The sequence below is a fragment of the Gasterosteus aculeatus genome, chromosome 5 (assembly GCF_964276395.1).
Source record: "Gasterosteus aculeatus chromosome 5, fGasAcu3.hap1.1, whole genome shotgun sequence".
NCBI classification, from domain to species: Eukaryota; Metazoa; Chordata; class Actinopteri; order Perciformes; family Gasterosteidae; genus Gasterosteus; species Gasterosteus aculeatus.
This window is the reverse complement of record NC_135692.1, coordinates 11,042,882-11,057,571: the sequence shown is the minus strand read 5'-3', so window position 1 is coordinate 11,057,571 and position 14,690 is coordinate 11,042,882. Positions and strand designations below refer to the sequence as shown.

Here is a 14,690-nt window from a genome sequence, read left to right as displayed (position 1 = left end):
GCGCGCCGTTTCCTCGGTTGTGAATGTAGTGCACTGTCCTTTAAATAGCTAACCCGGCCGAGGTGCACACGCTGCAGCTCCCCAACGGCAGAGAGCACCGAGAGACGCTGTGATATGAGGACGACCAACCGAAATAGAAAACAAGAACATGTAAACTTCCTGCAGTCCTCTGGTCAAAATGTACTGGTTTGCTTTTGACATTTTAGAGGACTCGAGGATGAAACATTATTAAAAAAAAAATGGTAGAAGTTGATGCAGTGGAGGCTGATATTTTGATACTTTTAGCCCCTAAAATGGGTTGTGCTGCATCTTGACTTCAAGTAATTCATTAAATCTTTTTTTTTTTTGTACAAAACACATTTTTCAAAATGTTCTGCCATAGCAACAAAAGATTTAAGATCAGATTTGAAACCTGTTTCTTTCTTACGGAAACAGTAATAATATAGCATCCAACCGCAACGTTACTCACTATCAGACTGATCAGCTCTTGTTGCTTTTTTCTATAACTGCTACTATATTTTGGTCTCTGGTGACTAAGAGAAAGCAAAGAAGTAGTTAATTACAAATGAAATAGAGCCGGAGACGAGTCCTGCTGACATAAATATTACTTGCTGGTCAGCACCAATGCTATCAACAACAACAACAACAACAACAACCACGACGCGTGCCTACAAAATAAGACTTAACTTAATTTTATACATATTTTTTCTTTCTTTCTGGTTACTTGTTGGCTGTCTCTCTTGTCCAGAGTTTCATAAGAAAATAGGTACCTCTCTCAGACCGGTTCAATCAAGTTCGTAGACTTGTAGCTTACTTAGCAGAAAGACTGAAAGCTAGATGCAGCTTGTTGCTTTTTTCAGTATTTATGGATTAAATAAACAGGATACAAAAATGAGTCAGGTGAACAGGAGCTCGCACGGCAGATTGTTTTTCACATGTGGATACCAGCGGTTTTGCCCCGATCCCGGTCTCAATCTAAGAGTTGTCTCCTGGCTCTCGCTTGATGATGAAGTGGTGAGTAGCATCGATCTTCTCATCTAATTCTGTGAGGAACCGCACACAGGACTTTGAGGTACTCTTCGGTTTACCTCTAATGAACCATCTTGCAGGTTTCAGTCCTAAGTCCATATCGCCCTTACGCCCAACACCCACCTTCCCAAATCCCCAAATTCCCCGGCTGATGTATTTGAAGGGACAGAGTGACTGTGCACAGAGAAACCACGTTCATTAGAACTGACAGGGACGACCCAATGCAATGGAACACCCATGTTTCCTGTCGGAGGCAGAGACGGACGTTCCTCTTGTCATTTTGGTGTGGTTAGATTTCACGAGCTAATTAGTCAGACGAGATTGGAGATCTGCAAAGGTATCATTATGTCACTTTTTTTTAATAATCCAGACTGAAAGAATGAAGGAGCAAGGAAGACCGCAGGGGGGAGAGGCTCATCCTCACAAACAAAATACTGTCAGGCAGGAACGTTTATCAGCCCTCTGGATTGGGACTAAATAGAACACAAGATGTGTTGAGTCTCAATTCCCACTCGGCCTTCTTCATGTCTGAATCAAGGAATAAAGCCTGTGTTTTCTGTTGCATTCTGATATTATAATATACGTGTCCGTGCTGCCAGAATTTCTGGTATTCAGAGGTGGCAGATTGTAATCAGTGGAGACCAAGCTGTGAGTCACACAGCGCATAACAGTTGTCGTCACGTACAGTATGTAAGGTGGCTAGGTGTTAGATGTGTCATGCGGCAAGACAACGCGTGCAGACAAGTTGTGCAAAAATGAATGTATACACTTTACTCCCTTTTTTGTGGTAATGTTTTCTTAAAGGGATGCAGAAAAAAACATGCATCTTTTAATTTAACCATATAAATAGAGTTTTTTCTGTGTTAAAGTCTGTTGTATGCGCTGCACAGTATTAGGTTAAACATGACTCGATAACAATTAAACAATCCCCTTAAAGTCAATAAGTTACATCTCTCTACTGCATTTCAGCAAGAAAAAACTGTTTGTCTTATGCCTGTTTTTCACCTTTGGTGCTCTTAATTTCATTGAAAACGGATACATGCAAATGCGTCCTATCAAAAAATCTGTCCGCCTTGGAACTTCCCCAGAGTTGACATCTCCCATGACCTATTTTCATGTCGGATGATTGTTGGTGGGTAGCTGCGGTGTGCCAAATGGAGAAAAAACAATACACAAATGAGAGCACACACAATGTGATGACAGCCATTTGCCTGGAGCCGGACCCGAGCTAAATGACTAATGTTAATTGTCTAATTTCAGCTTTGTGGTCTTGACTGGTTTATGCCGAGCAAAGACAAAACGAGAAGTCCTGATAAAATGTCCCGAGGAATGGGAACCAGTGTTATTTATAGTTATTCATGGGACATTCCCCCTCAAAGGAGGAGGAAAGGAAACTGTCCTTCTCCTCAGAGATGCTGAAGGGGTCGGGCTGGAGACGGACTGCAAAGACAAGCTGGGAAAAGCTGGAGAGCAGTGGGTGAAACAGCCTTTGGTCGCCGAGGGACATGCGGGGTGACATCTCCAGAGGTGACTGAGGCGGGAAAAAAGGAAGCCGGGAGCAAAAGGAGGCTTACGAGGAGCAGCAGCACTTTACCACAAGACACAGCCTTAGGCCTCGCTGTGAGCAGCCTCCTGGCTGCCCTACACACGACAAACTAACAGAGCCGACATACATAAAATTCCCTGCAGCTTTTCTAGTGGAAAGTCCCAAACGGTACCGTGAGTGAATTTCCACATCGCAAAACCTCAAACCTTATACACAGAGGTCCGGCCCCATGGATTCACACACTGTGTACACACTAACTCAGCGCAAAAACCTCCCCCTCATCTCGGCTTGTGACATTTGCAGACGGGGACTTAAAGAGGGAGGAGAGCAGGGTAGCACGCCGCTCCTCTCCTCTCCTCTCTCTCTCTCATTAGAATTCTCTCATCCGTCTTCCCGTGGAACGGAGGGACACGTCGGGGTTTATTAATCGCTCCAGGAGATATTATTGACCCGGACCTTCTGCTCCCGCTCTCCCTGCTGCATTCAGCGTCTCCCCTCTGCTGCCTCCACATTCCGCCAGTGTCCTGTCTGGACACATTACAGGACACTGCGGCACAGCGTGGAGGCTTCAACACACAGTGTCTTCATTGACTATGCACTTGGCCTGGGCTTTCTTTCCACCGCAGCTGCAAAGCAACACACACAAACACTCCTGCAGCCTTGGGGAGACAAAACCCACGCCGCCGTGCTTCATTATAGGGTGATAGCAGCTCTGTGCTCACGCGCATTGCTTGGATTCCAACTTTTGTGGGGGGAAAAACACACCTTGAGAAAAATCTCAATGCTTATTGGTTTTCAAACCTTACCAGCAGATTTCAAAAGAAAAGAGGTGCGTGAATCAATGTGATGTGAAACCCATTCTGAATGCTGAATCGATCCGAGATGCTCCTTTGTCCTCCTTTATCCTAAAGGGAGAAAATGAAGGAATGATTGGAGTCGTTCAGCTGAGACTCCTGTCACTGTGTTTATGGGCTCTGGACGGCGCTTGTGGGTGTTGGCGTGTGTATGTGTGTTTGTGTTGGGGGGAGGTTATCAAATAGGAGGGGAGGTGGCAAGGAGTGGAGTGTGAGGGTGTAGGTGTTAAGCCTCTTCCAGCCCAGATGCCCCTTAGATTTTGCAGAGGCTTCTTGTTGACATGCTTTTAGGGTGTGTGTGTGTGTGTGCTTTGATTTCAAGCACACTTAAATCCTGAAAATGACATATTTCATCCTGGCATTGCCTTGTAAACAGCTGAAGGTTGTTTTCAGGTCATTAACTAATCATGGTGGCATTCACTGAAGGTTTCTTTGATCAATACTGCACTGATTAAAACATGAGCAAATACCTCATTGCACTGAATTAGGGAAACATGGGCTATTGGTAATAACGACATGTATGCTCTTGTTGTTTCTTTAATATCAGTATGAATTAGCAATGTAAAAAAAATAGAGTTTAGCCTTGATGTTATCTTCGTACGTTTTCTTCTCAATGGGTCTTAAGGGCGTTATCGCGGGCGCCTTGTTGTTCAAGTATTGGAGTGTTGTGCCTCCATGTGGACGTGTTTGTCATTACACCGTGAGCTTATGAATGGCCAGGATGTGTGAGCGTGTTGTTCCATTGTGTCTCCATGAACTTTGCACCGATGAGCACATTCCTGAAAGCAACAGTAATGAATAAAGAAATATGCCTCAGATCTGTCAATAGCGTATGTGTTCCTTAAATGGTGATATAATCCAGCGTCCGTGTTTGCTTGAGTCTTGAACTTTGCAGACATGTCTGGCACTAAATTGAATATCCTCCTTCATTTGGGTTTTCTGCAGCCACAATGGTCCCATTTCTGTTTTTGGTGGCAACAACAACAACATCCAATTCCACTGGCAATGGCAACCATACACAAGGTAAGAGCATTAATAAGAGCGACGCACCTCGACATGTGAGACTAAACAACATTTAACACTTTGAGATAGCAATAAAATCCTGTTGCCAACCACCGAAGTCATCACCTTTCCCTCAGATTTGATTATCATGTCGTCCTCCTTGATAATAGCCTTTTCTACAGCCTTGTTATTACTGGATCACAATGAACTTCAGCATGCTGTGCACTATAATTTATGGCTCATTGTGCGTCTTCGTAAACACAACTAATAGTTGGCTGTGTGGCTGTGACTCTTGGCTGAGTCTCCTCACCCTCTGTCAGACGGACATGCCCGCGCTACCAAATGAGCCGATGCGTATCGCTGCGGTCAAAGAATACTGCCGAGGGCCAGTTATTAAATCAGGCCCTCCGAGCAGAGGAGAACAACAGATGTGCCAAATATGGATTTTATCAGTTTGACGCACAACCCCGTAATGCACACTGAAACATGTGCGCATACACCGTCGGCCTCTTCCTGCTTCTTTGTCGACGATGCTCCCTGAACGCCCCCCTCCTCCCCCCCTCCCCCCCTGCTCCCCCACCCCGGCTCTGCTTCTCCTCCTTTTCTCAGAAGACGTTCCGTCCCGCGGCGACCACGTCCTCCCCACCGTGCTGGTCCTGTCCCTGGCGCTGCTCATCATCGCACTGCTGGCCTGGTACTGCCTCAGGTAAAGCCTCCCGCCCTGACCTCACCTGACCTCATCCCCCTTCCCGGGGCCCTCGGCGTCTGGCTGTGATCCAAGCTCGGCGGGGCAGGGCCCAGGGTGACAAACACTTCCTCTTTTAGTCACTTTGGGCGGAGCCCAGTCAGGAAGTGCCGCTAGCTGAGTCCTTCTCGTGCTTAGAGAGAAGAGAGCAGGCGGGCTGAGGCAGCGGACCTAAACGGGGCAACGGCAAGAACGCGTTTTTTTACAAGATTTGGACTAGAGAGCTGTTTTTCCAGAGACATTGGCTAATGAGAAAGAATAGCTTTTCAAGTTTAGGATGGTAGGTTGGGATTGGCTTTTGTTCACGGCTAGCTGGCTGCATCATTTGAGAGATCTTCAAGTGTTTTATTGCTCTAAGTTAAAACACAACTTTTGACTTTACCGCGGTATCACTTCATTTCACCTTGATCTCATTTTGTTCTATTTCTTTTTCTGGCAGGTTAAAAAAACAGAGAAAAGCAACCGTCACAACAGTTGACAAGAAGGTACCAAATGGCATCTTGGAGGAACAAGGTAACGTTGTTGTAAATTGGACGTTTTGAGAAGGAGCGAGACAGATAATGGTTTTGTGAGCGCGAGAGTCTGGCAGTCAAAAGAAGCACAGTGGGAATGCTAAGGAGAGAGACGGAAACATCAGACCGAAATATACAGAAGGAGGGTTAAAAGACACTAAACTATATGTATTTAAAGTTGTGCCCCATTGCATTGTGGTTCGGTACTTCCTGTGGTTCATATGAGGAACGTCTCGTGTACATTTTGACACTGCATGCAATTTGAGTCTTCAGTTTTCAAGTTTTGAGCTGCATCATTGACAAAGAGCTGATCGAGTGGAAAGTATGTTAACAGTTATTGGGCTTCACAGGAAGCAACACATTTGAAGTGTTCTTTAGGCAGTATTCTCTTATCTGATTACAATGAAAAGTGCAGAGCAGTTTGTATTCTTGCAGATAGGGATGCCAGTAGGATACACTGCTTGCAAACGCCCAGACGCGGCAGTAACAAAGCACGGAGCAAATATCGAGGTATCAGCTGAGCTGCTAATTACTCTGAGGTGTCTTATTCTGGTGCACGCTTAACACATTCATTGTTATCAGGATGATGTTGTTAATAATGTTGTTCTTTTTGCCTTTGTGACTGTGTGCTGATGCATATGTGTTGTCTTTTAGAGTTTGGATACAGTACTGAGTCATTATACACCCCTGTGCCACCAGGTCAGCCATACAGTGCAGGGTGGTGATATCAGAACCCTTGTGTTACTAACATGCCTCTCAGTACCGCTCAGATTACATTACAAAGGTTTGGGCGTTTGGGTGCTGTGAGTGGCTTTTCCAAAGGGGTCCTTTGTTTCTCTAACTCCTGTTAATGTTTGGTGATCATTGAATACTCACATTCTGTCTTTTTCTTTTTAATCCTTGAGGTGTTTGCAAGCATACACTTGACATTTTAGGTCAATTTGGAGCTGTTTGTAAATATAATTCAATAATCTAATTCACTGATTCCCAACCAGCGGTACTGTTGATAGTTGAAGTTAAGTTAACTTAAGTTAAGTTAAATCATGATTTGATTTAATGTATATATCTGTACACAGAGTTAAGGAGTATATATATTTAATATTTAATAATGTTAGATAACAGTGAGTGATGTCGTCTGACAGAAGTACATCTGGTTGGGAACCACCAGGTCTTATGAAACCCAATCCTTTTTTAGAATAAACATCTCCGAGCCATCAATCACTGCTGATTAAAATCAATTTATATAATCCTGAACACAACATACATTGTTGAAGTATTAAAGTATATCAGACCAGTAGGGATAATAAAACCACTGACTTTACTCCTCACAGAGCAACAGACGGTGGTGCTCCTGCCGCAATCCGCTTCAGCCTCCAAAACCTACTTCCCCCTCCCAGTGGGTCACCTGGAGGAGGAGCAGAGGCTCCGCTCAGCTGACGACGGCAAGCTCTTCAGGGAGGAGTACAACGTAAGCGTCCTCTCCTAAAAAACACCAACAAAATATCTAAAAGTAGACTGAAGGGTTTTCCCACTTCAACTGTAATACGCTTTGTGTTCACGAGACGGAAGAAGATCCACAATTATGGATTTTTTTCCATTCAGGAACTTATTTTTGTCACATTGTCCATGACACATAGCGTACGCATGCAACCATTTTGGCTGGTCGTGGCTATGCTTGGGAATCAAAATAGACATGACTCAAGGTTCGATTCAACACTAAATTGAAGCAGTTTTTCAGCACAGAGAGGAAGTCGAAGCTTCTTTTAATAGAGGACCGTTTAGTGTAGGTAGCAGAGGAAGTGCCTACACCAAGGCTGCACAGGGCCTCTCCTACCGCGGATCACAATGCCCGGGTCGTGAAGCAGACAAAAGGCAGATCGGGAGGTTTGTGTAGAACTTAACTGTAATTCTGCCTTGCAGTCCTTGCCAGGAGGTAATGCCCAAGGGACGTATGAGGAGGCCAACAAGGACGAAAACAAGGAGAAGAACAGATATCCCAACATCCTTCCTTGTGAGTTTACTTTCTATTCTGTGGCCTATAGATCACACCGAGGGCTGTTTCCTGCCTGTGTGCGCGCATGTGTCTTTGGTGATTATGAGTCTTTGTCTCAGTAAATCTTCCGCCGACAGCTCATGCATTCATTTACAAAACAAACACCTCAGTCCCTTTTCCTCACCCGTCTTTCTTTATGCAGCTCACTTCTCCCTCATTAATATTCATGTGTGATTATTTTTTTCTTACCCATACATTCTGATCTTCAAAAGGATTGGATGAAAAGATTAATACCACAATTGGCAGCTTATTGCCGTATGAAATGGTCTCCAGATTTATTGGGGGTGGTGAACCGTACTGACCTTCTCACTAGTGGTTACAACCGTAAACCGTATAGATGACTCTTTAACCACATAAAGCAGCATGGCACACATAACATTAATGTGTAACAAAAAAAAAGGGCTACTGGTGAAACAAAAACCTCCCATAAATGGCTAATTACGTGCCGGACATCTATTTGCCAGAAGCAGTTGCCAGGCGACCGGCGGGGAGAGCATCTTTCTGTCCAGCTCCCAGCTAGAAAGTCACGCTGTTCCTTTACTGCTCTCTATAATGTGTAAACTGTAATCGCGTTTATTAGCAATGATACATACCGCGTGTGTTGTTTTTCTGCTTCAACCCTCTAAACTTCCTCGTTTTGGTATTTTAACTAACAGATGATCATTCAAGAGTGGTGTTGACTCAGCTGGATGGGAATCCCTGTTCAGACTACGTGAATGCGTCTTACATTGATGTGAGTTATGCCTTTTTCATCATTCTGCAACACCATAAGTCCCTTTTTAAAATGGTAACAATCAGCTTGATGGTTTGGAACAATCTCATCTCGAATGAGCTGGTTATGCTTTTTCAGGGCAGTTAATGTGATATGTTTCATAAGATTTGGTTAAAAACATGTATTTCAATTTTTTTTTTTAAATACAATTACTGCCTTGCAATTCAAAGCTTCTGCCAACCAGCCAGTATGTGGTTTACATCCATATCTCCTTTATCATTTTATCCTAACAATTGATTTTTTATTAATATTGTGAAGTTTTCATAGTTATTGTATCCCCCCAAATCAGGTTTTCATTCAGTCCAGGTCAAAATGTGCTTAAAGCATTCCTGAGATTTAATAGAATTTGACGTGAGGTCGCAGTGACCTTCACCTTTGACCTCCTAAACTAATAGGTTCAACTCTGTATCCAGGTGGTCGTTTGAGTTAAATTTGACGAAATACCCTCGAGGCGTTCCCGCGATATCACCGTAATAGATGCAGAGTGGAGGTCCTAAGAATTCATGACCTTGGAAACCGTGGTTAAAGTGTCAAATAACCACAAAGTTGTAAATCGGTTTGAATTAACTTGATATTCACACCCAACAGGGTTACACGGAAAAGAACAAATTCATAGCAACACAAGGTAAGATACATTGCCAAAAGTAATTTATGTTTGTATATTATAAATTGTATTTCTTAATGAACCATGTGTCATCATCGTTTCGTCTCACAGGGCCAAAAGAAGAAACCGTGGCAGACTTCTGGAGGATGATGTGGGAGCAGAAAGTAGCGACTGTTGTCATGCTGACAAACTTAAAAGAAAGAAAGGAAGTGAGTGATTTGGCCTTTATTTCTCATCTGCATGAACATGATACAAAAGTCAGATGGTCTCCAGGGGTCAATGGAGCATCACAAAAGATTGGAGAAGAAGTGTGCTATTCCTTTCACAGCTTTAAGCTCTGACATCTGTTTTCTCTGCTATAATTGCTCCGCATTTACCAAAACTCTCTCTCTGAACAAGGTGAGAGGGAGAAAGAGATCAATAGGAAGAGAATTGGTGGGAATTGAAATCAGCGTGTGGAAATCAATGACTGCATAACGTGTAATGAAGTCCTCCACGGCGGTATCATCATCCCCCAGCGAGGACTCCTATTGACTCCACCCGCACTAATCTGGACCGACTGTCTGTGAAATTGAAGCGCAATTACCTTTTAGCAACGCTCACGTTTTGTGAAGTCAAGCATTTGACTCGAGCCATTTTGCCGCTTGAAAGAAAAAAGCCTTGAGTACGTTCCAGAAGAACAACCCGTTTATCGAGGAGGACTTTAGCAGTGATTCGCGGTTGTCATCTCTCCCCAGGACAAGTGCTACCAGTACTGGCCGGATCAGGGCTGTTGGAGCTACGGCAGTGTGAGGGTGGCGGTGGAGGACTTCACTGTCCTCGTGGACTACACCATACGCAAGTTCTGCATACAACACGTGCGTTTAAAGCGGTGCTCATGCAGCAGTTGCCGATTGTGAACCATGTTGTGTGCGTTAATTTGTGTCGCATTATGTGTAATTCAATCCCTCTTTTGCGCTTTTGTCACCGTGCAGCAAGCCACCGACGCTGCCAAGACTCCCAGACTGGTCACCCAGCTCCACTTTACCAGCTGGCCCGACTTCGGAGTTCCTTTCTCCCCCATCGGCATGCTCAAGTTCCTCAAAAAGGTCAAGCTGGTCAACCCGCCCTTCGCCGGGCCCGTCGTGGTCCACTGCAGGTAGGAGAGGGTCACCGCCTCAACATCCCAATTTTCAATGGTCCGATTTGTCTCTACGGAGTTAAACGTCCGCTGGCGGACAAACCGTGATTCGCGGCGCTGAGGATTGTGGTTCGCTTCGTGTCCCTGCAGCGCCGGTGTCGGGAGGACTGGGACCTTCATCGTAATCGACGCCATGATCGACATGATGCACGCGGAGCAGAGAGTTGACGTGTTTGGGTTCGTCGCCAAGATTCGAGAGCAACGCTCGCAGCTCGTCCAGACAGATGTGTGTTGGGAGTTCCTTCTCGTTCATCATCCGACAGTCGAACATGTTGTTTGTTTCTCATCTCTCGAATTGATCTTGTGCGTAGTGTGCGTTTTTTATCAGTGTCTGTGTATTCCCACCTTCAGATGCAGTACTCCTTCATCTACCGGGCCCTGCTTGAATACTACCTCTACGGAGACACGGAGTTGGACGTGTCCTCACTGGAAGGACATCTGCAAAAATTGCACAACACCTTCACCACCGGTGACCGGGTCGGCCTGGAGGAAGAATTTAGGGTACAATCTGTTATTTCATTCCCTCAGAAGATCTCATTTAAGCTTAAATACCAGGAGCAGTTTGTTTACATCACAAGGGTTGTGGTTGTCTACGTGTTTGTAACATTTAGTTTGCTCGATTTCTGCCCAGAAACTGACCAACATGCGAATAATGAAGGAGAACATGAGAACGGGGAACCTTCCTGCCAACATGAAGAAGAACCGAGTTCTGCAAATTATTCCATGTAAGAAAAAAGAAAACCAATGAACCAGACGCCTGTTTCATGTAAACTGGTGGCGGATTTTGACCTCCAGATTATATTGTCTGTCAATGTTACCTTTGTATACTTGATACTGTGAACAGCATGTTTATAAATGATTTTGATGAGTTTCCTCCTCCATTACCATTTCAGATGACTTTAACAGAGTAATTATCTCCATGAGAAGAGGTCAGGAGTTCACCGATTACGTCAATGCATCTTTTATTGATGTAAGTAGATGTTTATTACCCGATGCCTCGCATCTTGCATTCCAACCTGCTCGTGGGTTTTGACCCTCAACACATCGCTTATGCTTCAAAGGCTGAGGAGGTTTGTGTTGCCATGTTTTACTCAGGGCTACAGGCAGAAGGACTACTACATTGCCAGCCAGGGCCCTCTGACACACACAGTGGAGGATTTCTGGAGAATGGTGTGGGAATGGAAATGTCACTCCATTGTGATGCTCACGGAGCTCCAGGAGAGGGAGCAGGTAAGCCGTGGACGGCTGACGGCCACGAGCCAGCTGTGAGCCACAGCTAGTTAACCAGCACAGCAGCAGTGCAACAAAACACCTGCGTTCCTGCTTTTTTCACAAAATGTTACTTTTATCATCAGTTCCTTTTTGCATGCATTTATTTAATATATTTATTTACATTCCATATTTTAAGTTTAACTTTGTCTTTAACTTGGCAGCAGAGAACAAACACGTATCTGGGTTCCTTGTCTGTTATCGCAGGACAAATGTTGTCAATACTGGCCAGCAGAGGACTCTGTCACCTACGGGAATTACACAGTTGAGTTGAAGGGAGACACCTTGTGTGACACATTCAGCCTACGAGACTTGGTACTCACCTTTGCCCCGGTAAGCAAATGAACTTTTCACTATCGCACAGCAGTTAATGAGTCAGACAGTGACGCGTTTGCCTGACATTTATTGTTGTAATTCCATTGAAATGTTTTCGTTATTTTACAAGCAATGTAGTCCTACATGAAATCATAAATGTCTCTGAAACTTTATTTTTCTCATTATTACTTATTGTAATTAGTTCCAGTGGTAGAAAATGTATATAAAATTAGCTAAAATGTAAAAAATATTCAGTTCATTCCAAATCTTACGTGAAAGTGCAAAAATGGCCAAAACTATCAAAAGTAAGTGAGTATCTATATTACACAATTAGGTGATCATAATTTTAATTTTACTGCTTTAGGTGATCAATGTAAAGCTCAGTTTAACATCCGTCTACAGTTAGTTAGTTAGTTTAGTACAATGTTTCCCAACAAAATGATCATAAAGCTTTTGAAAATGACATGATTTCTTGTCTGTAATATATATATATGTATATATTTCATTAAATTCGACCAACTCAACTCTGAGGTTCCATAGTACATTCCCCCCTTCTGTTCACCGCTAATCTGCCGCATACTTAATCAACTTCCTCATTGCATCTAGCATTACGCTCTCCTGCGCAGCCACTAAATCATATTACTCTTCATTTCCTCTCAAAGGAGAAACAGACAAGGGTGATCAGGCACTTCCACTTCCACGGCTGGCCGGAGGTCGGCATCCCGGCCGAGGGGAAAGGCATGATTGACATCATCGCCTCGGTGCAGAGACACCAGCAGCAGTCTGGGAATCACCCCATCGTTGTACACTGCAGGTATAAAAAACACACACACACACACACACACACACACACACACACACACACACACACATCTGAGCCTTTCTTAAAGTTGTGTTGGTTTTGCACATAACGGCTTAAAATGTGTTTCCAAAGCGCTGCTAATGCTCGGATCAGTTTCAAAGAGTTTTGTGTTTGTGTGCTGCAGCGCTGGTGCAGGGCGAACAGGTACGTTCATCGCACTGAGCAATATCTTGGAGCGAGTGAAGGCCGAAGGGCTGCTGGACGTGTTCCAAACTGTGAAGAGTTTACGCATGCAGAGGCCCCACATGGTCCAAACTGTGGTAAGTATCAGCACTAAGTATTAACCGGATCCTCAAAAATGTTAATAACACGATGATTCACAGACTGTCACCTGACCTGTTGTTTATTCCACAGGAACAATATGACTTCTGCTACAAGGTGGTACAAGACTTTGTGGACATTTTCTCAGACTATGCCAATTTTAAATGATGAGATTTGCCTTAAACATGGTTTTTAATGTTGTTTTCTAAAGCTGCTTTGTCAGTTCATTGTGTTTCTTTAACTTGGTCAAATGATCTATTTTGCTATGCACTTGTCCTACCATTAACTCCATCCTCGCTGTAATATATTCTATGTCAGTGGATGAAAATTGTAAATGAAAAAAAAGTTAGATTAATAATGTATATTTCACATCATGTAAGTTAACTCGTTTTGTCATGAAGTGTTGTTTCAAAGTCTCTTTCTTTCAGTTTGTTGTATAATACTGTATTTTAAATGTTTATGTAAGTGCTATTTTGGATTGACGACGTAATACTTTTAAGAGTTGCAGTTATTGTAAATGTATTTATGTATTGACCACGACATTCCAATTTTGAGTTTGGAGAAAAATAACGGAATGTTTTTTTTGTTTTTGTTTTTGTCATTTATTGATGACTTCTATCTGAGATTAGAGGCGACATTTAAGCTACATGCCCATTTCCAATGGAAATATTGTCAGAAAAAAATGAATCACAGCCATAATGCCAAGAACAAAGTTATGCAACAGAGGCTAAGATGACAAAACAGGTTGATTTCCAACATGAATTCCGGCAGAACCTGCACAGTTAGGAGTATCCTAGTCATTAAATACCATCAACAAAAGAGGTATGCAACTGCATTTAACATGGATGTAACAGTCTGCCTTTTGTCTGTAGATAGCAAAAAAATATTTTTGCTAAATAAATGCAGATTAAAAAGCACAAAACTAAGCCTTTTACCAAGAACCTGCAATGTTCAAGAATATTTTTGCTTTATTTGTATTATAGATAACTTCATAAATCAGTGCCATATTTACTTGGGAGAAGCAGACGACCCTCAGTGAAAGGCGAGTGATCCTAAGATACGTGTCGTCACTTAATGCAGCAGGTGGTTCAGTGCCTGCTTAATGCCAGAGCAAAAAAACACCCAAAACTATCAAGGTCTAGGGACTTTATATAGTTTGCTTGTTTTTTTTCTCCCACATATTTCAAAATAAAGTAGAATGTTTCATTTGAAAATGATCTAATGATGAGAAATTCATCAGAAAGCCTCTGAATGTGAAACTGCTTTTCTCTGCATTTTGTCCACGGCAGAACCCCCCCACCCCTCCCTATCTGGTACTCAAACGTTAAACCAAACACTTGCAATGATTTGACCCAGCTCTGCTTCAATCCTCAATAAAATGTTGAATTTTGTTAATGCTGCATGTAAATACTACATGGCAAAGTGCTAACATTGTGAAGTTGTGCGAGTGAGCAGCAGTGTGTGTGTGCTATCTTGTCCATGGGGGTGCAGCAGGAGGAGGAACTTAACCAAACAACCTATTCAGTCGGTTTTATGTTGAGTCAATACCTTCCTCGTTGCGAGAATTGAGAATCCTCACTTTAACCTACAGCTCTTTGCCTCTGTTATGTGGGTGGTCTAACCATTTTGGATACTCAATGTCTTTCAAATGCAATTGCAGTATTAAATTCATCTGAAAATGCTTTG

The 14,690-nt window shown here is 43.3% G+C and overlaps 1 protein-coding gene across 11 annotated transcripts in view; it reads left to right on the top strand.

Annotated features, from left to right (window-relative positions):
• Positions 1 to 14,685, top strand: part of ptprea (protein tyrosine phosphatase receptor type Ea) — a 40,009-nt gene extending 25,324 nt beyond the window's left edge. For 2 of the 11 annotated variants that reach the window (XM_078103382.1, XM_078103380.1), the window contains 19 exons: positions 4,375 to 4,452; positions 5,044 to 5,137; positions 5,616 to 5,689; positions 7,020 to 7,156; positions 7,609 to 7,699; positions 8,398 to 8,474; positions 9,102 to 9,138; positions 9,229 to 9,326; positions 9,855 to 9,974; positions 10,092 to 10,255; positions 10,388 to 10,523; positions 10,649 to 10,798; positions 10,929 to 11,022; positions 11,191 to 11,267; positions 11,393 to 11,527; positions 11,774 to 11,899; positions 12,544 to 12,695; positions 12,868 to 13,003; positions 13,098 to 14,685. In XM_078103382.1, coding sequence (XP_077959508.1) covers positions 4,380 to 4,452; positions 5,044 to 5,137; positions 5,616 to 5,689; positions 7,020 to 7,156; positions 7,609 to 7,699; positions 8,398 to 8,474; positions 9,102 to 9,138; positions 9,229 to 9,326; positions 9,855 to 9,974; positions 10,092 to 10,255; positions 10,388 to 10,523; positions 10,649 to 10,798; positions 10,929 to 11,022; positions 11,191 to 11,267; positions 11,393 to 11,527; positions 11,774 to 11,899; positions 12,544 to 12,695; positions 12,868 to 13,003; positions 13,098 to 13,172 — 2,046 coding nt within the window. In that variant the 5' untranslated portion in view covers positions 4,375 to 4,379 and the 3' untranslated portion in view covers positions 13,173 to 14,685. Of the gene's footprint in view, positions 1 to 4,374; positions 4,453 to 5,040; positions 5,138 to 5,299; positions 5,457 to 5,615; positions 5,690 to 6,123; positions 6,199 to 6,342; positions 6,388 to 7,019; positions 7,157 to 7,608; positions 7,700 to 8,397; positions 8,475 to 9,101; positions 9,139 to 9,228; positions 9,327 to 9,854; positions 9,975 to 10,091; positions 10,256 to 10,387; positions 10,524 to 10,648; positions 10,799 to 10,928; positions 11,023 to 11,190; positions 11,268 to 11,392; positions 11,528 to 11,773; positions 11,900 to 12,543; positions 12,696 to 12,867; positions 13,004 to 13,097 lie in introns of those variants that run through there. The other 9 variants (XM_078103379.1, XM_078103378.1, XM_078103375.1 and 6 more) reach the window with 8 other exon arrangements.
• Positions 14,686 to 14,690: the final 5 nt, after the last annotated feature.